General features: G+C 39.9%; 1 protein-coding gene across 5 annotated transcripts in view; it reads right to left on the bottom strand.

The window, feature by feature from the left end:
* Positions 1–24,242, bottom strand: part of LOC128696996 (ATPase family AAA domain-containing protein 2) — a 257,949-nt gene that overhangs the window by 15,683 nt on the left and 218,024 nt on the right. For all 5 annotated transcript variants that reach the window (XM_053788480.2, XM_053788483.2, XM_053788481.2 and 2 more), the window contains 3 exons: positions 16,767–16,945; positions 13,975–14,056; positions 8,797–9,128 (listed from right to left, as the gene is read on the bottom strand). In XM_053788480.2, the coding sequence (XP_053644455.2) occupies positions 8,797–9,128; positions 13,975–14,056; positions 16,767–16,945 (593 nt within the window). The remainder of the gene's footprint in view (positions 1–8,796; positions 9,129–13,974; positions 14,057–16,766; positions 16,946–24,242) is intronic.

Genomic DNA, 24,242 nt, shown 5'->3' with positions numbered 1-24,242 from the left:
GATATGATCCTTACATGTTACTGGCATACACGTGTTGAAATCTGCTGATGGTTCTAGGGATCATGACCCCTGCAACCCACTCTTAAACCAGAACTCTTAAATTAGAAAGCAAATACTGTATAATGGAAAAACTAAGAAACACAGGAAGGTTTTTTTTAATTTACCTGCCATTTTACATGTACAGGAAGTAAAAAGATCAACAATGCTACTATAGTATGCATTACACAATGTTTAATAGGCCTCCTTGAATGGTTGCTGTCTTCTATCCTATTATATACAGGACAGTATGCCAGGGATAAGATCATTGCCAAGGACACTACAAGAACAAGGGGGCTTGTATGACAATTATATGCTCAAATAAGCCACAAGGATATTTAGTAGTATCTTATCAATGTCAAAAAGATAAATACGCAGAATGAGCTAAGCAATAATTCAGTGGGAGTGAAGCTCATAAAGGCATTCAACCCTTTCAGAGTGCAGAACCCTGATCTGAAAATTACTCTCAGGGTCCAAGAATTTAAAAAAAAGAAAATTCTTACAAAATGATAAGAGCATCTTTTTTCCGTAGGTACAAAATTTGATGAAAAACTTACAGAATTACACTTTTGCAAAGTTAGCAGTCTTGGCAATATTTACACATTGGCAACTTAACCCACTTTTAGTTCTAATTTAGGCCAAATCCAATGTTCCAGTCAACGAGACTTTTGGCTGTTTCGCTAATATGCCTTCCAATCTATTGAGTACAAGAAACCACCCATTTAACTACTTCAACAAAATGATTAGAAATGGGTCAATTTGGCCATTTTTACACAAAATTAAAAAATTGCCAACACAAAAATAGGGTTCAGAAAAATCAATGTAGATATTCCTGGTACTAAAACAATATTTCCTTTGTTCATTAGTTCGACAGTTGAAGGTTAACAGTACCTGGGGAATGAGAGGCAATCAGGTTCTATCCAAGGAAGAGGAGGAGAAGTCCTATACCATGGATCAATAACCCCTTCTCCAGCATCAAGAAACTTCTCTGAACTCTTTCAGGGTCAGAGCCCCTGATTTCAAATTTGCTCTCAGGGTCTGAGAATTAAAAAAAAAAAAAAAAAATTCTCATGAAATGATAGCGAATCTTTTTTCGAAGGCAAAGAAATAAAAAATACGAAATTTGATAGAATATGTACCGAATTAAGCTCTTGCAAACTGGCAATTTCGCCAATTCCATTGAACCAGTCCACCAAACTCATAGCTATTTCACTAGTATTCCTTCTATTCTACTGTGTATAAGAAACCGCCCATTCAACTACCCATAAAGTGCACAGAAATTGTCAATTTGGCCAATTTCACACAAATTTAAAAAATTGCCAACTTCAAAATATGGTCCAGAATAAACAATGTAGACATTCCTGGCACTAAAACAACATTTCCTTTCTTCATTAGTTATGTCCCCAAGCCTCTCCTACATTACACTTTTTCTATTTTTAATTTTCATTTACACAAAAAATAGAAGATTTACTGTTATGGAGACTGCATTATTGTAATAACTTTATAAATAATGTAAAAGCATTCGTGAATGCATATTAGACTAGCCAGTTGGACACGTACTGGACGAGTGACAATTTGTGTATTCTGGAATATAGTCAACAATCAAACATTTCTGATAATCTGAGCTCAATTTCAAGCTCCTTTTGGTACTGAAACCAATAAAAATCATGTTTATTTCTGTAATATATCTTCCATGCTATCAAATGAGACCAAAAAAAAAAAAATGAAAACACAACCATAAAAACCATACGAGAAAACACTGCAAATTCACTGTTTTAGATGGAGCACAATTACCGCATAAACCCATTTTCTCATATCTAGGCCCAAATACAGTGGACCCCCGCATAACGATGGCATCACATAGCGATTTTTCCGCATACCGATTACTTTTATCGCAAAATTTTTGCCGCGCATACCGATTAAAAACCCGCTTACCGATTTTCGTCCGAGACGCGTCCAATGTGCCCTCACATGTGCCGGCCGTCCCATTGTTTACCAGCCAGCCTCCGCGGTAACATCCAAGCATACACTCGGAATATTTCGTATTATTACAGTGTTTTCGGTGCTGTTTCTGGAAAATAAGTGACCATGGGCCCCAAGAAAGCTTCTAGTGCCAACCCTGTGGTAAAAAGGGTGAGAATTAGTATGGAAATTAAGAAAGATTTTGAAGGGTTTGGGGCTAACCCTGAGAAGCCTATGCCAGTTGTGGAATCCATTGTGCCTACTTCAAAGATTAAGGAAATGTGTGCACAGTGGGTTGAACTGCAAACCTTTATAGATGAAAATCACCCTGACACAGCTGTTGCAAGCCGTGCTGGTGACTATTTCAATGACAATGTTATGGCCCATTTTAGGAAAGTCTTGAAGGAACGGGAGGTACAGAGCTCTATGGACAGATTTGTTGTGCGACAGAGGTCCAGTGACTCTCAAGCTGGTCCTAGTGGCATTAAAAGAAGAAGGGAAGTAACCCCAGAAAAGGACTTGCTACCTCAAGTCCTAATGGAAGGGGATTCCCCTTCTAAACAGTAAGAAGATAATGCTCTCCCCTCCTCCCATCCCATCAATCATCACCAGATCTTCAATAAAAGTAAGTGTCATGTAATTGTGCATGCCTTTTTCAGTTTGTGTGTATTAAAATTAACATTTCATGTGGTAAAAAAAAAATTTTTTCATACTTTTGGGCGTCTTGTACGGATTAATTTTATTTCCATTATTTCTTATGGGGAAAATTCATTCGCATAACGATTATTTCGCATAACGATGAGCCCTCTTGCACGGATTAAAATCGTTAACCGGGGGTCCACTGTACACTGCTCACTGCTTATTTGAGAGAGCTGAGCTCATCACGTAGAACAACGAGACAGACCCGGGCTTCAAAGCCCTCCGAGAGGGTTAAGGGGAACCAGACTGATTTCTTATTATTTCACTAACTTTGATATCTTTCTTTTGCACATGAGCTCACCATCCATGCCCTTTGAAAGTAGGAAAGAGGTGTGTGTGTTGATACTATTGAAAGGCTCAGGATCAAAGAACTGAAACTACTCTTGCTGTCACTGTAATTTCCTTGACCATCAGATGAAGTGGAGAGAGACGAGGCTAGAAATCAACTAAGCCCATTCTTCAGAAAGATGCTTCCTTGAAGCTGGACTGATTGTATTTTCCAACAATAAACCCATAAAACCAGTAGTTTTAACACTTCAAGCATGCTGGCCAACCTGATGCTAGCCTGGCAAGACACCGTTTTCGGGTGACGTCATCTACACATCACTGACCTGTTGCCTCCTACACCTCATTTTTTTTTTTTTCAACAAGTCGGCCGTCTCCCACTGAGGCACAGTGACCCAAAAAGAAAATACTTTCATCATCATTCAACACTTTCACCTCACTCACACATAATCACTGTTTTTGCAGAGGTGCTCAGAACACAACAGTTAGGAAACATATACATATAAAGATACATAACATATCCCTCCAAACTGCTAATATCCCAAAATCCCTCCTTTAGAGTGCAGGCATTGTACTTCCCATTTCCAGGTCTCAAGTCCGGCTATATAAAAATAACCGGTTTCCCTGAATCCCTTCACTAAATATTACCCTGTTCACACCCCAACAGATCATCAGGTCCCAAATACCATTCGTCTCCATTCACTCCTATCGAACACGCTCATGCACACCTGCTGGAAGTCCAAGCCCCTCGCCCACAAAACCTACCTTACCCCTTCCTTCCAACCTTTTCGAGGACGACCCCTACCTCGTCTTCCTTCTCCTACAGATTTAAATGCTCTATATGTCATTCTACTTTGATCCATTCTCTCTAAATGACCAAACCACCTCAACAACCCCTCTTCAGCCCTCTGACTAATACTTTTATTAACTCCACACCTTCTCCTAATTTCCACACTCCGAATTTTCTGCATAATATTTACACCACACATTGCCCTTAGATAGGACATCTCCACTGCCTCCAACTGCCTCCTCGCTGCTACATTCACAACCCAAGCTTCACACCCATATAAGAGTGTTGGTACTACTATACTTTCATACATTCCCTTCTTTGCCTCCATAGATAACGTTTTTTGACTCCACATATACCTCAACGCACCACTCACCTTTTTTCTCTCATCAATTCTATGATTAACCTCATCCTTCATAAATCCATCCGCCGACACGTCAACTCCCAAGTATCTGAAAACATTCACTTCTTCCATACTCCTCCTCCCCAATTTGATATCCAATTTTTCTTTATCTAAATCATTTGATACCCTCATCACCTTACTCTTTTCTATGTTCACTTTCAACTTTCTACCTTTACACACACTCCCAAACTCATCCACTAACATTTGCAATTTTTCTTTAGAATCTCCCATAAGCACAGTATCATCAGCAAAAAGTAACTGTGTCAATTCCCATTTTGTATTTGATTCCCCATAATTTAATCCCACCCTTCTCCCAAACACCCTAGCATTTACTTCTTTTACAACCCCATCTATAAATATATTAAACAACCATGGTGACATTACACATCCCTGTCTAAGACCTACTTTTACCGGGAAGTAGTCTCCCTCTCTTCTACGCACCCTAACCTGAGCCTCACTATCCTCATAAAAACTCTTTACAGCATTTAGTAACTTACCACCTAGTCCATATACTTGCAACATCTGCCACATTGCTCCCCTATCCACTCTATCATATGCCTTTTCTAAATCCATAAATGCAATAAAAACTTCCCGACCTTTATCTAAATACTGTTCACATATATGCTTCAATGTAAACACTTGATCTACACATCCCCTACCCACTCTGAAACCTCCTTGCTCACCCGCAATCCTACAATCTGTCTTACCTCTAATTCTTTGAATAATAACCCTACCATAAGTTTACTCAGTAAACTTATTCCTCTATAATTTTTACAATCTCTTTTGTCCCCCTTCCCTTTATATAAAGGGACTATACATGCTCTCCGCCAATCCCTAGGTACTTTCCCCTCTTTCATACATTTATTAAACAAAGGTCCCAACCACTCTAACACTATATCCCCTCCCTGCTTTTAACATTTAAGTCATGATCCCATCAGTTCCAGCTGCTTTACCCCCTTTCATTCTACGTAATGCCTCACGTACCTCCCCCACACTTACATTCTGCTCTTCTTCACTCCTAAAAGATGGTATACCTCCCTGGCCAGTGCATGAAATTACCGCCTCCCTTTCTTCCTCAACATTTAGAAGTTCCTCAAAATATTCTCGCCATCTACCTAATACCTCCCTCTCCCCATCTATTAACTCCCCTACTCTGTTTTTAACGGACAAATCCATACGTTCCCTAGGCTTTCTTAACTTGTTTAACTCATTCCAAAAATTTTTCTTATTTTCATTAAAATTTCTTGACAGTGCCTCTCCCACTATATCATCTGCTCTCCTTTTGCACTCTCTTCACCTTTCTTTTACTCTCCATATACTCTGCTCTTCTTATAACACTTTTGCTTTGTAAAAACCTCTCATAAGCTAACTTTTTCTCTTTTATCACACCCTTTACTTCATCATTCCACCAATCACTCTTCTTTCCTGCTGCCCCCACCCTCCTATAACCACAAACTTCTGCCCCACATTCTAATACTGCATTTTTAAAACCATCTTCAACCCCCCTCCCACTCATCTTTGCACAAGCTGCTAATTTCTCATGCCCTGTATTGAAATGACAAAGCTTCCAGAGTGAATTGATGCCTAGTAGTATGCTCTTGTGCTGCACAATTTTTTTTTTTCAACAAATCGGGCATCTACCACCATGGCAGGACAAATATCTTATTTAAATCATACGTATTTACTTCACTGTATGATATGCACAAACATTTACTTAACTTTTGTTCTTACTATTAAAGTTACATTATGAAAAAAAGTTAACATATGAGAAGTTTTTACAAAGTAGAAGTGATGCAAGGAGGGAAGAGTATATGGAGAAAAAGAGAGAGGTTAAGAGAGTGGTGAAGCAATGTAAAAAGAGAGCAAATGCGAGAGTGGGTGAGATGTTATCAAAAATTTTGTTGAAAATAAGAAAAAGTGATGAATGTTGCAGCGAGGAGAAGGCTGGAGGCAGTGGAGATGTCATGTCTGAGGGCAATGTGTGGTGTGAATATAATGCAGAGAATTCGTAGTTTGGAAGTTAGGAGGAGGTGCGGGATTACCAAAACTGTTGTCCAGAGGGCTGAGGAAGGGTTGTTGAGGTGGTTCGGACATGTAGAGAGAATGGAGCGAAACAGAATAACTTCAAGAGTGTATCAGTCTGTAGTGGAAGGAAGGCGGGGTAGGGGTCGGCCTAGGAAGGGTTGGAGGGAGGGGGTAAAGGAGGTTTTGTGTGCGAGGGGCTTGGACTTCCAGCAGGCATGCGTGAGCGTGTTTGATAGGAGTGAATGGAGACAAATGGTTTTTAATACTTGACGTGCTGTTGGAGTGTGAGCAAAGTAACATTTATGAAGGGATTCAGGGAAACCGGCAGGCCGGACTTGAGTCCTGGAGATGGGAAGTACAGTGCCTGCACTCTGAAGGAGGGGTGTTAATGTTGCAGTTTAAAAACTGTAGTGTAAAGCACCCTTCTGGCAAGACAGTGATGGAGTGAATGATGGTGAAAGTTTTTCTTTTTCGGGCCATCCTGCCTTGGTGGGAATCGGCCAGTGTGATAATAAAAAAAAAATAAAAAATAAAGAAAAAGTTTTGGAGTGAGATTAACAAGTTAAGGAAGCCTAGAGAAAAAAATGCATTTGTCAGTTAAAAATAGGAGAGGAGAGTTATTAAATGGAGAGTTAGAGGTATTGGGAAGATGGAGGGAATATTTCGAGGAATTGTTAAACGTTGATGAAGATAGGGAAGCTGTGATTTCGTGTATATGGCAAGGAGGAATAACATCTTGTAGGAGTGAGGAAGAGCCAGTTGTGAGTGTGGGGGAAGTTCGTGAGGCAGCAGGTAAAATGAAAGGGGGTAAGGCAGCCGGGATTGATGGGATAAAGATAGAAATGTTAAAAGCAGGTGGGGATATAGTTTTGGAGTGGTTGGTGCAATTATTTAATAAATGTATGGAAGAAGGTAAGGTACCTAGGGATTGGCAGAGAGCATGCATAGTTTCTCTGTATAAAGGAAAAGGGGACAAAAGAGAGTGCAAAAATTATAGGGGAATAAGTCTGTTGAGTATACCCGGTAAAGTGTACGGTAGAGTTATTATTGAAAGAATTAAGAGTAAGACGGAGAATAGGATAGCAGATGAACAAGGAGGCTTTAGGAAAGGTAGGGGGTGTGTGGACCAGGTGTTTACAGTGAAACACATAAGTGAACAGTATTTAGATAAGGCTAAAGAGGCCTTTGTGGCATTTATGGATTTGGAAAGGTGTATGACAGGGTGGATAGGGGGGCAATGTGGCAGATGTTGCAGGTGTATGGTGTAGGAGGTAGGTTACTGAAAGCAGTGAAGAGTTTTTTACGAGGATAGTGAGGCTCAAGTTAGAGTATGTAGGAATGTGGGAAATTATTTCCCAGTAAAAGTAGGACTTAGACAAGGATGTGTGATGTCACCATGATTGTTTAATATATTTATAGATAGGGTTGTAAGAGAAGTAAATGCGAGGGTCTTGGCAAGAGGCGTGGAGTTAAAAGATAAAGAATCACACAAAGTGGGAGTTGTCACAGTTGCTCTTTGCTGATGACACTGTGCTCTTGGGAGATTCTGAAGAGAAGTTGCAGAGATTGGTGGATGAATTTGGTAGGGTATGCAAAAGAAGAAAATTAAAAGTGAATACAGGAAAGAGTAAGGTTATGAGGATAAAAAGATTAGGTGATGAAAGACTGGATATCAGATTGGAGGGAGAGAGTATGGAGGAGGTGAATGTATTCAGATATTTGGGAGTGGACGTGTCAGCGGATGGGTCTATGAAAGATGAGGTGAATCATAGATTTGATGAGGGGAAAAGGGTGAGTGGTGCACTTAGGAGTCTGTGGAGATAAAGAACTTTGTCCTTGGAGGCAAAGAGGGGAATGTATGAGAGTATAGTTTTACCAACGCTCTTATATGGGTGTGAAGCATGGGTGATGAATGTTGCAGCGAGGAGAAGGCTGGAGGCAGTGGAGATGTCATGTCTGAGGGCAATGTGTGGTGTGAATATAATGCAGAGAATTCGTAGTTTGGAAGTTAGGAGGAGGTGCGGGATTACCAAAACTGTTGTCCAGAGGGCTGAGGAAGGGTTGTTGAGGTGGTTTGGACATGTAGAGAGAATGGAGCGAAACAGAATGACTTCAAGAGTGTATCAGTCTGTAGTGGAAGGAAGGCGGGGTAGGGGTCGGCCTAGGAAAGGTTGGAGGGAGGGGGTAAAGGAGGTTTTGTGTGTGAGGGGCTTGGACTTCCAGCAGGCATGCGTGAGCGTGTTTGATAGGAGTGAATGGAGACAAATGGTTTTTAATACTTGACGTGCTGTTGGAGTGTGAGCTAAGTAACATTTATGAAGGGGTTCAGGGAAACCGGCAGGCCGGACTTGAGTCCTGGAGATGGGAAGTACAGTGCCTGCACTCTGAAGGAGGGGTGTTAATGTTGCAGTTTAAAAACTGTAGTGTAAAGCACCCTTCTGGCAAGACAGTGATGGAGTGAATGATGGTGAAAGTTTTTCTTTTTCGGGCCACCCTGCCTTGGTGGGAATCGGCCAGTGTGATAATAAAAAAATAAATTATGAAAAATGCATCAAAATAAAGAAAGCTATGTTTAAAGACAATGAAGCATTTCTCTTACCTCATCTGGGCGATCTTTTGAAATTAATGAACCCTTTACATTTCTTTCTCTTTCTTCTGAATTGCAAGTGGAGTGAACGCTAACATCATCGTCACTCCTCTCTCCATCATCTGCATGTTTGTCTGCTAACTGTAAACTTGTACTTTTCTCTGCTTCATTCACCCCCTCTAACGTTTTTGTCTGTTCACTGTCTATTTCTAAATCTTTCTTTTCGGCTGGATCCTTCTCAATTATTCTCTTCTTCTTTGGAGATTTAATTTCTCCTCGAGACCAAGCACTTCTACATCTCCTCTTACGACGACGGATGTCGCCTGTTGACTTTGCATGCTGATCTGCAATAAGACAAAATGTAAGAAAGTAGCAAAACAAATTTTCTTTTACAGTAGTTAAGGCACCTGAGAGCCTGTCAAATATTTAAAATTGATAGCAGATCATTTCTGAAATTTGAATTCGAATCTTTAATTATAAAGACCTTGTAGACATAGATGTGGAACACAAATATTCTCTTTTGCTTAGTACAGGTTAGCTTTAGGTGAATTCACTATTTTTTTTTTTTTCAACAAGTCGGCCGTCTCCCACCGAGGCAGGGTGACCCAAAAAAGAAAGAAAATCCCCAAAAAGAAAATGCTTTCATCATCATTCAACACTTTCACCACACTCACACATTATCACTGTTTTTGCAGAGGTGCTCAGAATACAACAGTTTAGAAGCATTTTTTTTTTTTTTTTTTTTTTCAACAAGTCGGCCGTCTCCCACCGAGGCAGGGTGACCCAAAAAAGAAAGAAAATCCCCAAAAAGAAAATACTTTCATCATCATTCAACACTTTCACCACACTCGCACATTATCACTGTTTTTGCAGAGGTGCTCAGAATACAACAGTCTAGAAGCATAAACATATAAAGATACACAACATATCCCTCCAAACTGCCAATATCCCAAACCCCTCCTTTAAAGTGCAGGCATTGTACTTCCCATTTCCAGGACTCAAGTCCGACTATATGAAAATAACCGGTTTCCCTGAATCCCTTCACTAAATATTACCCTGCTCACACTCCAACAGATCGTCAGGTCCCAAGTACCATTCGTCTCCATTCACTCCTATCTAACACGCTCACGCACGCTTGCTGGAAGTCCAAGCCCCTTACCCACAAAACCTCCTTTACCCCCTCTCTCCAACCCTTTCGAGGACGACCCCTACCCCGCCTTCCTTCCCCTATAGATTTATATGCTTTCCATGTCATTCTACTGTGATCCATTCTCTCTAAATGACCAAACCACCTCAACAACCCCTCTTCTGCCCTCTGACTAATACTTTTATTAACTCCACACCTTCTCCTAATTTCCACACTCCGAATTTTCTGCATAATATTTACACCACACATTGCCCTTAAACAGGACATCTCCGCTGCCTCCAACCGTCTCCTCGCTGCTGCATTTACCACCCAAGCTTCACACCCATATAAGAGTGTTGGTACTACTATACTTTCATACATTCCCTTCTTTGCCTCCATAGATAACGTTTTTTGACTCCACATATACCTCAACGCACCACTCACCTTTTTTCCCTCATCAATTCTATGATTAACCTCATCCTTCATAAATCCATCCGCCGACACGTCAACTCCCAAGTATCTGAAAACATTCACTTCTTCCATACTCCTCCTCCCCAATTTGATATCCAATTTTTCTTTATCTAAATCATTTGACACCCTCATCACCTTACTCTTTTCTATGTTCACTTTCAACTTTCTACCTTTACACACATTCCCAAACTCATCCACTAACCTTTGCAATTTTTCTTTAGAATCTCCCATAAGCACAGTATCATCAGCAAAAAGTAACTGTGTCAATTCCCATTTTGAATTTGATTCCCCATAATTTAATCCCACCCCTCTCCCAAACACCCTAGCATTTACTTCCTTTACAACCCCATCTATAAATATATTAAACAACCATGGTGACATTACACATCCCTGTCTAAGACCTACTTTTACCGGGAAGTAGTCTCCCTCTCTTCTACACACCCTAACCTGAGCCTCACTATCCTCATAAAAACTCTTTACAGCATTTAATAACTTACCACCTATTCCATATACTTGCAACATCTGCCACATTGCTCCTCTATCCACTCTATCATATGCCTTTTCTAAATCCATAAATGCAATAAAAACTTCCCTATCTTTATCTAAATACTGTTCACATATATGCTTCAATGTAAACACCTGATCTACACATCCCCTACCCACTCTAAAACCTCCTTGCTCATCCGCAATCCTACATTCTGTCTTACCTCTAATTCTTTCAATTATAACCCTACCGTACACTTTTCCTGGTATACTCAGTAAGCTTATTCCTCTATAATTTTTACAGTCTCTTTTGTCCCCTTTCCCTTTATATAAAGGGACTATACATGCTCTCTGCCAATCCCTAGGTACCTTCCCCTCTTTCATACATTTATTAAACAAAAGTACCAACCACTCCAACACTATATCCCCCCCTGCTTTTAACATTTCTGTCATGATCCCATCAGTTCCAGCTGCTTTACCCCCTTTCATTTTACGTAATGCCTCACGTACCTCCCCCACACTTACATTCTGCTCTTCTTCACTCCTAAAAGATGGTATACCTCCCTGACCAGTGCATGAAATTACTGCCTCTGTTTCTTCCTTAACATTTAAAAGTTCCTCAAAATATTCTCGCCATCTACCCAATACCTCCATCTCCCCATCTACTAACTCCCCTACTCTGTTTTTAACTGACAAATCCATATTTTCCCTAGGCTTTCTTAACTTGTTTAACTCACTCCAAAATTTTTTCTTATTTTCATTAAAATTTCTTGACAGTGCCTCTCCCACTCTATCATTTGCTCTCCTTTTGCACTCTCTCACCACTCTCTTTACCTTTCTTTTACTCTCCATATACTCTGCTCTTCTTATAACACTTCTGCTTTGTAAAAACCTCTCATAAGCTACCTTTTTCTCTTTTATCACACCCTTTACTTCATCATTCCACCAATCACTCCTCTTTCCTCCTGCCCCCACCCTCCTATAACCACAAACTTCTGCCCCACATTCTAATACTGCATTTTTAAAACTATTCCAACCCTCTTCAACCCCCCCACTACTCATCTTTGCACTAGCCCACCTTTCTGCCAATAGTCGCTTATATCTCACCCGAACTTCCTCCTCCCTTAGTTTATACACTTTCACTTCCCTCTTACTTGTTGTTGCCACCTTCCTCTTTTCCCATCTACCTCTTACTCTAACTGTAGCTACAACTAAATAATGATCCGATATATCAGTTGCCCCTCTATAAACATGTACATCCTGGAGCCTACCCATCAACCTTTTATCCACCAATACATAATCTAATAAACTACTTTCATTACGTGCTACATCATACCTTGTATATTTATTTATCCTCTTTTTCATAAAATATGTATTACTTATTACCAAATTTCTTTCTACACATAGCTCAATTAAAGGCTCCCCATTTACATTTACCCCTGGCACCCCAAATTTACCTACTACTCCCTCCATAACATTTTTACCCACTTTAGCATTAAAATCCCCAACCACCATTACTCTCACACTTGATTCAAAACTCCCCACGCATTCACTCAACATTTCCCAAAATCTCTCTCTCTCCTCTACACTTCTCTCTTCTCCAGGTGCATACACGCTTATTATAACCCACTTTTCACATCCAATCTTTATTTTACTCCACATAATCCTTGAATTAATACATTTATAGTCCCTCTTTTCCTGCCATAGCTTATCCTTCAACATTATTGCTACTCCTTCTTTAGCTCTAACTCTATTTGAAACCCCTGACCTAATCCCATTTATTCCTCTCCACTGAAACTCTCCCACCCCCTTCAGCTTTGTTTCACTTAAAGCCAGGACATCCAGCTTCTTCTCATTCATAACATCCACAATCATCTCTTTCTTATCATCTGCACAACATCCACGCACATTCAGACTTCCCACTTTGACAATTTTCTTCTTCTTATTCTTTTTAGTAATCTTTACAGGAAAAGGGGTTACTAGCCCATTGTTCCCGGCATTTTAGTTGACTTTTACAACACGCATGGCTTACGGAGGAAAGATTCTTATTCCACTTCCCCATGGATATAAAAGGAAAATTAATAAGACCAAGAACTATTAAGATAAAATCAAAGAAAACTCAGATGAGTGTGTATAAATAAATGTGTACATGTATGTGTAGTGTGACCTAAGTGTAAGTAGAAGTAGCAAGACATGCCTGTAATCTTGCATATTTATGAGACAGACAAAAGACATCAGCAATCCTACCATCATGTAAAACAATCACAGGCTTCGTTTTACACTCACTTGGCAGGACGGTAGTACCTCCCTGGGTGGTTGCTGTCTACCAACCTATAAAAATACACAACATATCCCTCCAAACTGCCAATATCCCAAACCCCTCCTTTATTATTCTGTCCTATTTGTATCAGTAATTCTGACCATGCAATATACAGTGAACTCTTGACTAAACAGACTAATGGAGAAGAGTGGGTGGCCGGTAATGGAGACAGTGATGGATAAGGATGAGACTTTGTGACATGATTATAATAACAGACAATTTTGTTACTGATAGACTTTGTTCTTTCTGAATCAAATGACCCAGAGAATTTTGTCCCATATTTCTGAAATTCGTTTAAATCAAGGGTTTACTAAACATTAACCATATGCGATGAGTGTAATTCAGGAAACATGTTACATATTCTTAATATGTAAAATAAAGTGTTTATCGTCTGATTTAGCATAAAGGAAGGGACCCAAGCACAATAAGTTAATAAAGCCTACAATACACTCAATATTATATTAAACAATATAACTAGTTGTCTTGGAGGTAAGAGTACAGTGACTGCACTCAGGAGGGGTTGGAATATATACTGTATGGCAGTTCAGAGGCTCACTTGATTTGTAATGCAGCTGCACTTCTGACAAGACAGTTATTGAATGAATAATGGTGAACGAGTTTCCTTTTTCTGGAGTCACCCTATCTGGGCAAGAAAAGGCCATTGAGATTAAAGAAAATTAAAGCTCCAAATTAATATTGTAAAAGTCTGGAATATTTAAATGAAGCTATATAGAAAGATTGCATATTTGAAAGCAAGAAAAGAGGACGTTATAAATACTACACAACTAACCTCTGGGTTCTTGACCAGAGCTGAAATGTGGAGTCAATGGTTCTGATACTCCAGCTGGTTTTTCTGGCATACCAGGTCTTTTCTGAAAGAATGAAAAATGTCTAAATTAATTATTATTACTATCATCATGGGGAGCACTAAACCCATAGGAGCCATACAGTGCTGAGAGGAATGGCAGGCATTCAGATATGATCAAAGGTAGGGGAGTACAATTCCAATTTCTTGGATCAAGAGCCCCCTCACCAGCATCAATGAACCTCCCTTGAGGGGTCTTAATTTAATAGCAAAAGAGAAGTGGAACAGTCTTTCTTTACCATTAACAGTCAACCGTTTAAAGTTTTATATACACCTACCATCCGACTTACGACCGAGTTCGGTTCCGAGAAACCGGTCGTAAGTCGAAATGGTCGTAAGTCGAACTTTACTACTGAATATCAACATCACATTTTTGTAATGACTTAATTTTATTGTTTTATTTTGGTATTTCATGTTTTACTTTACTTTTTATGCTGTTAGTACTGTATTTTATACTGTAAGGTTTAGGATAAACACTGTGTACAACACAAATAGTTGTTTATTTCCTAGAAATTTGGCATAAGAAACACGGTCGTAAGTCAAGTGGTCGTAAGTCGAGCAGGTCATAAGTCAGATGGTAGGTGTATTTAACTAAAAGTTGATATGGTACATTTTTTTTTTTTCACACATTGGCCATTTCCCACTGAGGTAGGGTGACCCAAAAAAGAAAAACACTTTCACCCTCACTCATTCAATGACTGCCTTGTCAGAGGCATGCAGATACTACAGTTCAAAAACAGCAACATATCTCCATACTTCCTTCTGAGAGCAGGAATGGATGTATCTCTTCATATATGATACCTTGCTCACACTCCAACAGCACGTCATGTCATAAAAACTCACTTGCCACCACTCACTCCCATCTAACACGCTTGTGCAAGCCTGCTGGAAGTTCAAGCCCCTCATACACAAAACCTCATTTAGCCCCTCCCTCCAACTTTCCTAGGATGACCCATACCCAGCCTTCCTATCAACACTAAAAGTTTGAAACCAAATGGATGGGGCATTCACAAATTATCTCATCAAAAGCAGTGAAATATTTAGTTTCAATTTTTTTTAATAAACATGGCAAATTGGCACCAATACAGGCTAAAATAAATCCAACTACAGCTGATCCTTGAACAATGCGGGGGGTTAGGAGCACCAACCCCCCTGTGCAGTTGAAAATCCGCATGTAACTTTTGACTCCTCAAAAACTAAACTACTAATACCCTACTGTTAACTAGAAGCCTTACCAATAACATACAGTCAATTAACACACATTTTGTTAAGTGTTACATACACTATCCTTACAATAAAGTAAGCTATAGAAAAGAAAATGCTATTAAGAAAATGATAAGGAAAAAACATTTACAGTACTATACTCTATCAATACCATAAGTTTATGTCATCTGTTTACAAAATAAATCGTCTGTCTGTCAGCACATACATCAATATTGTCTTACATATGTAGATACATAACACTTATATGATACATAGCACGTATTAGTAACACTAGACATCAAAAATGAAAAATGATGTGAAAAAGAAATTCACATTTATGATTTAATACTGAAACTTTACATTTGTTTACATTTATCTCGACTGCGAATGGTGCCATATACGATCTGTAATTGTTTGTGTGCGTAAGTTTTGATAAATTTTAACTTTTTATAATAGATTTGTATATATTTTATGGTAGTAAATAATAAAATAGACAGTACCTACATATACGTAACGCATTCATGACATGCCTAACCTTATCGTAATTTTTTTTTTTTGTATTTCTAGGCTACACAGACTTTTTTTTTTCAAATTGTTGCAAATCTCCAAAAAAATTTCCAATATACTTATTAGAAATCTCCAAAAAAATTTCCAATATACTTATTAGAAAAAATCTATGTATAAGTGGACCTGTGCAGTTCAAACCTGTGTTGTTCAAGGGTCAACTGTATAACTCGTAAGTAAAAATACACTAGCATTTAGGGTTTGAAGCTTTACCAGAAGATGCATTCTCCATATACTACATGGAAACCCAGTTGTTTAATAAAGCTAGCAAATTAAAACTTACATAATCAAAGTCAATGTGAAGTCTCTATAAAGAAAAATAACTCCAGAATATGGAGCAAAACTCTTCTCCAGGTTGAGGGGTTGACCACCTCAAAAGTATGTCTTCGAGGGTGATGGACTGATTATATTGTATTTACATCTCTACTGCTTGTGCTGCCTCCTCTGTATTCAACTGAAGAAGCCTACTGTGTAGGCAAAACATTTTGCAATGAAGATACCAGTGTTGAAATCGATCAGAAGAGGCTTTCTCAAATTACTACACACAAACCAAATTCAGGAATGGTTTATATAAAATTGAAAATTTTAAGCCACTTGGATGAGGTTTTCTCAAGTTATAAAGGGAAACATTGGAGAAAGAAAAAAAAAATCAGGCAACCACTGAAAGGTACCCCTTCAGAGATATCTAAAAAATGTTTCCCAAAACTTTTTCGACCAGCAATGTCTGTGCATTTGTGAGTGTAGCACCTTTTACAGTAATAACCAAGGATCTTAAAAATAATTTAGTAAATACTGGGATGGCTATGTGGGCCAGCAGGCTGGTAGCAGCAACAGCTGGTTGGCCAGGCAACAAGGAAGCCTAGCCTCAGACTGGGCTGTGAGGATAGAACCTCGAAATTTGTCACAGGTATGTATACATGGGGGAAAACAAAAATCTTAAGAATACTAACTGAATTTGGAGCAACATGGATGAATTCCGGAACCTGAGGTTTAGCAGCAGAAACATATCGGTCTTGACGTCTATCTCTGATTTCACGGCACTTATCTTCAAAATCTGTGTCCATTTCAGCCTTAATATAGGCATAGGCTGTATCACGTAAGGTACAGGCACGATGGCGAATGATTTTATCTGGGGAATAAATTATACACACGATGTAATACTGCAAACAAGATCTTTAGCTAGGTAATAGTGCGAGCTATAGATGTAAATTAAATTAATAAACATTTATTTACATGTGAATGCAGATTTTATTTCATGAAGTGCTAAACCCTTGTGGGTCATTAAGCACAATGAGTGGTGCAGGCTCAATCCTCAGTCTACTAACTGCAGCCTGTCTCTGGCCAGTCAATTTAATATAGATTTATTTTTTTGTAGCCATCATCATCTACTGGTCAAATAAGTGTTGCTCCGGGTAATAATACTAATAACAACAACTCAGTTTCAATAATACAACTACATATACCTAATTTAATGCTATCCAATACTGACAAGCAGATTAGTAAGACATGTGCAAGACACTGGTATCTTTAAAGTCAACAGAACAAGCCTGCAAAGCTGGCAAAACATTTCAAACAATAAAGATATCCAACTGCTGTACACATCTTACTCATCTATACATGTTCTGGTTGAGGTTTAACCCTTTGACTGTCGCAAGCCCCTTTCTGAAACTGTCATTCTATGTCGCAAAATTTTTGAAAAAAAAAAAAAAATTTTCTTACGAAACGATAGAGAACATTTTCCTGATGGTAATGACACCAAAAGTACGAAATTTGGTAAAATACTCACGGAATTACGCTCCCGCGAAGTTAGCGGTCTCGGCGACATACGCATCAGCAATTTTGCCGACTTTGAGCCCCGTTTTTGGCCAATTCCATTGTTCCAGTTGACCAAACTCATAGCTATTTCTTTAGAACTCCATTTTTTCTATCAGTTGAGTACAAGAAACCGCCCATTTACCGATTTGAACTACCCAATAAAGTGGTCAGAAATTGGCAATTTGGCCAATTTCATGCAAATTAAAAAAGATGCCAATTTCAAAATAGGGTCCAGAATAAACAATGTAGACATTCTTGGCACTGAAATAACATATCCTCTGTTCATTAGTCACATCTCTAGGCCCCTCTTATTTACTATTGCTTTCTATTTTGATTTTTCATTCATACAAAAAATAAAAAAATTACTGTTATGCAGACTACTGCATTATTGTTAAAACGGTATAAATATCAGTGCACTAGTGAAAGAATATCAGACTCCCCAGTTGACGTGTAGTGTGATTTGCTTACTCCTGAACATTGGTAAAAATAGAATGTTTCTGCTATTTTGAGATCAATTTCAAGGTCGTTTTCATCGTGAAACTAATTAAAATCATCTCTATTTCTGTAATATGTTTTCCATTTTATCACACGAGACCATGAAAACTGAGAATACAACGATAAATACTATTCGAAAATACACCTCAAAGTAGGCATTTTAATCCAATAAAACGGTCAGTTTTTTTCTCATTATGCACTGCGTGCTGCAGGATTTTTTTTTATGTGGTGCACACTGACCACACAGACCCATTCTCTCACATGTGGGCCTACCAGCTTTCTCCTGCTTGATTTGAAGCCGCTAGAATTTACACGCATAAATACGTCAGAAACAGTGGCGCGTAAGACGTATATATGCGACCAAAACAGCCAAAGGGTTAATAATTGAGAAAGGGATCTTGGGCCTCTTGCCAGTGTAATCTACAAAACAAAGCTTGCTGTATTTCACTAATGTACAGAGTTAGAGAAGAAATATATGGAATTAAGAAGATGCAATGATAGGATAATCAGTCTGGCATGGTGGTGATGAAGTGCAAGTGTGGACATTTATGGTAGTAATGATGTGCAAGTGTGGACATTTATGGTGGTGATGGTGAAGTGCAAGTAAGGATAATCATGGTGGTGAAGGTGAAGTGTAAGAGTGAATAATTAAGGCAGTGATGGTGAAGTGAGAGTGGAGGATTAAAGTAGTGATGGTGAAGCATGAAAGTGGATATTCATGGTGGTGATGGCGAGTGTGTTTCTTCATAATGGAGATGGAAAAAATGTGAACATGGACACATGGAGTGCTGACAGCTGGGTGAAAATAAGAGTGCATCTTTTTTTTTTATTACAGTAGCTGCTCGATAATTCACAATACTCACGAAATTGTAATAATACGATTGCAAATAACTCACAGAAAAGGTGGGGCATGAATCCATGGTGAGTGAGTTTTAGGACTCATCTACCATGGGTTCTAGTCTCATCCGTTCTGTGATTTGATTAATTCACAATAGATAGGGGAAAAGGTATACTCAGAGGGCCATCCATCCAGTTAATGTAATCCAGGGACTAATGCAATACAGTGGCTGTCCTCTCACTGGTCATTTTTGGAGTACAGTAGGGCCCCACTTACATGGCAGGTTAGGTTCCAGGCTACCGCCGTAAAGTGGAAATTGCCGTAAAGTGGAACACCTTTTTTACCATTTTCAAATGCATATAAATACTAGATAACAAGTTTACACTAACATATATTAAGTTAGTAAGTAAGAAAGTTTACTCAGGTATATACAAATGCAGTTACATAGATTATCATACATAGCAGCATATGCATAAAGTAACTAGGATAACCCAAAAAAGTCAGACTGTGTGACTTATTTCCATTGGGGTTAGCAATAGAACTAGGCATTAAAAACAATAAAAAAGTAATATACACATATAGTACACTCATTACTTACCTTAAAATATTTGTAGACTTAATCTAGGGTGAGATGAGTAGTATTTATTGTAAGAAATCAAGTGTGGTATGTATGGTAGCCAGCCAGGCTACCATACCAGGCCAACCCACCCACACATAATATTCTATAACATTTAAGTGTCCCAGAGCGATAAAATGAATATACAGCTCACTAATTACTTTTTTTTTTCAACAAGTCAGCCGTCTCCCACCGAGGCAGGGTGAAAAGAAAGTAAATCCCCAAAAAGAAAGAAAATCCCCAAAAAGAAAATACTTTCATCATCATTCAACACTTTCACCTCAATCACACATAATCACTGTTTTTGCAGAGGTGCTCAGAACACAACAGTTTAGAAGCATATACGTATAAAGATACACAACATATCCCTCCAAACTTACCTTAAGATATCTGTAGTCTTAATGTAGGGTCAGAGGCAAGTAAGAAAAAACGAAAAAATGAGAGAGAGAGAGAGAGAGAGAGAGAGAGAGAGAGAGAGAGAGAGAGAGAGAGAGAGAGAGAGAGAGAGAGAGAGAGAGAGAGAGAGAGAGAGAGAGAGAGAGAGAGAGAGAGAGAGAGAGAGAGAGAGATAGATCTGTCATTTCAGCAGAGCCTTCAACATAGGAGGGATGTGGGTGGCCTTACTGTTATGTACAAGGCCAATATTGTCAAAATACCACACTTGGATCCACTTCGAGGACAGCGTGAAACAAGCTTTTATGCCACAAGACGGGCAGAAAGCAGCAACTTCACTCTGGCTGTACCCTTCTCCAGAACATCACTCCATCTGAGATCATACATACCCAGGATGACTCGAGTATGGAACACATTAAGTACAGCATAATGATGTCACGAGATAACGTCAGTTGATCAAATGAAAATGCTGGCCCCCAGAGGGCTCCAACTTCATCCTGTTCCCTACTTGTATGTCTCATAAGAAAAATGCTTTCAAATGAGCTGATGTAGGTAACAGCTCTTAGCTTGCCAATAAAGTTAGGGAATCCTTAACCTGTAAATAGCTGTCAATAAAGCTAGGGATCCTTAACCTTGTCAAACCCTGTGTAGAGAGAGAGAAGAGAGAGAGAGAGAGAGAGAGAGAGGAGAGAGAGAGAGAGAGAGAGAGAGAGAGAGAGAGAGAGAGAGAGAGAGGAGAGAGAGAGAGAGAGAGAGAGAGAGAGAGAGAGAGAGAGAGAGAGAGAGAGAGAGAGAGAGAGAGAGAGAGAGAGAGAGAGAGAGAGAGAGAGAGAGAGGGGGCAATACTGTCAAAATACCACACTTGGATCCACTTCGAGGACAGCATGAAACAAGCTTTTATGCCACAAGATGGGCAGAAAGCAGCAACTTCACTCTGGCTGTACCCTTCTCCAGAACATCACTCCATCTGAGATCATACATACCCAGGATGACTCGAGTATGGAACACATTCGTACAGCATAATGATGTCAACGAGATAAAGTCAGTTGATCAAATGAAAATGCTGGCCCACAGATGGCTCCAACTTCATCCTGTCCCGTACTTGTATGTCTCATAACAATAAAAATGCTTTCAAATGAGCTGATGTAGGTAACAGCTCTTAGCTTGCCAATAAAGTTAGGAATCCTTAACCTGTAATATAGCTGTCAATAAAGCTAGGGATCCTTAACCTTGTCAAACCCTGTGTAAAAAAAAAAAAACAAAAAAAAAAAGAAAGAGAAAGAGGGAAAGAGAAAGAGAGAGAAAGAGAAAGAGAGAGAAAGAGAAAGAGAAAGAGAAAGAGAGAAAGAGAAAGAGAGAGAAAGAGAAAGAGAGAAAGAGAAAGAGAGAAAGAGAAAGAGAGAGAGAGAGAGAGAGAGAGAGAGAGAGAGAGAGAGAGAGAGAGAGAAAGAGAAAGAGAGAGAAAGAGAAAGAGAGAGAAAGAGAAAGAGAGAGAAAGAGAAAGAGAGAGAGAGAAAAAGCACTGGACATTGCTGCCGCTTTCGACCGGGTGTGGCACCAGGGCCTCTTAGCAAAACTTCAAGCACTGGGAATTGCAGGCTCTACGCTATGTCTCCTCTGTGATTACCTTCATGGTAGATCTCTAAGTGTAGTCCTCAATGGAACGGAATCAGCAAGGCATCCTATTGGGGCAAGTGTTCCACAAGGAAGCGTGATGGGTCCATTGTTATGGAATGTCTACTTCAACGACCTTCTTCATCTCATCCCAGAATCACATGCATATGCAGACAACTGTACAGTGACATTCACTTATCCAAGAAAAGAAATGCCAGCTGCTCTAAGCTACATCAATCACCAGCTGAGAGCTATATCAGCTTGGGGAAATAGATGGCAAGTAACATTTGCACCTGAGAAAACGCAAATGATGATCGTCTCTAGGCACCATGATGGTAATGCTGGTACAGTAGTAAGGATGAATGGAAGGATGTTGGCACCTGGAGAAGAAGTTGATATCCTTGGGGTGAAATTTGACTCCAAACTAACCATGAAGAACCATGTTGTAAATCTTGCAAACAAGGCAGCCAGGAAGTTTACAGCACTTCGCCGTATCTCGCATCTGCTTGACAGTAGGGGTTGCAAGATCCATCCTATGGAGAGGGAGCATGGACATGGGGGTCATCCCACAGTTACTAAAAACAACAGACATAGCCCCACTCCACAAAGGGGGCAATAAAGCAACAGCAAGGAACTACAGACCGATAGCACTAACATCCCATATCATAAAAATCTTTGAAAGGGTCCTAAGAAGCAAGATCACCACCCATCTAGAAAACCATCAATTACACAACCCAGGGCAACATGGGTTTAGAACAGGTCGCTCCTGTCTGTCTCAACTATTGGATCACTACGACAAGGTCCTAGATGCACTAGAAGACAAAAAGAATGCAGATGTAATATATACAGACTTTGCAAAAGCCTTCGACAAGTGTGACCATGGCGTAATAGCGCACAAAATGTGTGCTAAGGAATAACGGGGAAAAGGAAAATCCCGGTCGATGGATCTATAATTTCCTCACTAACAGAACACAGAGAGTAGTAGTCAACAGAGTAAAGTCCGAGGCAGTTACGGTGAAAAGCTCTGTTTCACAAGGCACAGTACTTGCTCCCATCTTGTTCCTCATCCTCATATCTGACATAGACAAGGATGTCAGCCACAGCACCGTGTCTTCCTTTGCAGATGACACCCGAATCTGCATGACAAGTGTCTTCCATTGCAGACACTGCAAGGCTCCAGGCGGACATCAACCAAATCTTTCAGTGGGCTGCAGAAAACAATATAAAGTTTAACGATGAGAAATTTCAATTACTCAGATATGGCAAACACGAGGAAATTAAATCGTTATCAGAGTACAAAACAAATTCTGGCCACAAAATAGAGCGAAACACCAACGTCAAAGACCTGGGAGTGATCATGTCGGAGGATCTCACCTTCAAGGACCATAACATTGTATCAATCGCATCTGCTAGAAAAATGACAGGATGGATGAGAACTTTCAAAACTAGGGATGCCAAGCCCATGATGACACTCTTCAGGTCACTTGTTCTATCTAGGCTGGAATATTGCTGCACACTAACAGCACCTTTCAAGGCAGGTGAAATTGCTGACCTAGAAAATGTACAGAGAACCTTCACAGCGCATAACGGAGATAAAACACCTCAATTACTGGGAGCGCTTGAGGCTCCTGAACCTGTATTCCCTGGAACGCAGGCGGGAGAGATACATGATTATATACACCTGGAAAATCCTAGAGGGACTAGTACCGAACTTGCACACGAAAATCACTCGCTATGAAAGCAAAAGACTTGGCAGACGATGCAACATCCCCCCAATGAAAAGCAGGGGTGTCACTTGCACGTTAAGAGACCATACAATAAGTGTCAGGGGCCCGAGACTGTTCAACTGTCTCCCAGCATACATAAGGGGGATTACCAACAGACCCCTGGCAGTCTTCAAGCTGGCACTGGACAAGCACCTAAAGTCGGTTCCTGACCAGCCGGGCTGTGGCTCATACGATGGTTTGCGTGCAGCCAACAGTAGCAGCCTGGTTGATCAGGCTCTGATCCACCAGGAGGCCTGGTCACAGACCGGGCCGCGGGGGCGTTGACCCCCGGAACTCTCTCCAGGTAAACTCCAGGTACGAGGCACAAGTACGCTCGCACCTTGAGTATGCTCCACTTTCTTGGTTTGCCTGCCACCCCTCTCATCTGCGACTGCTTGACAGAGTAGAGAACAGAGCAAGACGTCTCATCTCTCGCCTGGACCCATCCTGGATAGATCTGTCATTTCAGCAGAGCTTTCAACATAGGAGGGATGTGGGTGGCCTTACTGTTATGTACAAGGCCAATATTGTCAAAGTACCACACTTGGATCCACTTCGAGGACAGCGTGAAACAAGCTTTTATGCCACAAGGCGGGCAGAAAGCAGCAACTTCACTCTGGCTGTACCCTTCTCCAGAACATCACTCCATCTGAGATCATACATACCCAGGATGACTTGAGTATGGAACACATTAAGTACAGCATAATGATGTCACGAGATAAAGTCAGTTGATCAAATGAAAATGCTGGCCCACAGATAGCTCAACTTCATCCTGTTCCCTACTTGTATGTCCCATAACAATAAAAATGCTTTCAAATGAGCTGATGTAGGTAACAGCTCTTAGCTTGCCAATAAAGTTAGGAATCCTTAACCTGTAAATAGCTTGTCA

Source organism: Cherax quadricarinatus, chromosome 49 (assembly GCF_038502225.1).
Source record: "Cherax quadricarinatus isolate ZL_2023a chromosome 49, ASM3850222v1, whole genome shotgun sequence".
NCBI lineage: Eukaryota > Metazoa > Arthropoda > Malacostraca > Decapoda > Parastacidae > Cherax > Cherax quadricarinatus.
Note: the sequence above shows the minus strand (reverse complement) of the source record. Positions and strands in the feature narration are given on the sequence as shown.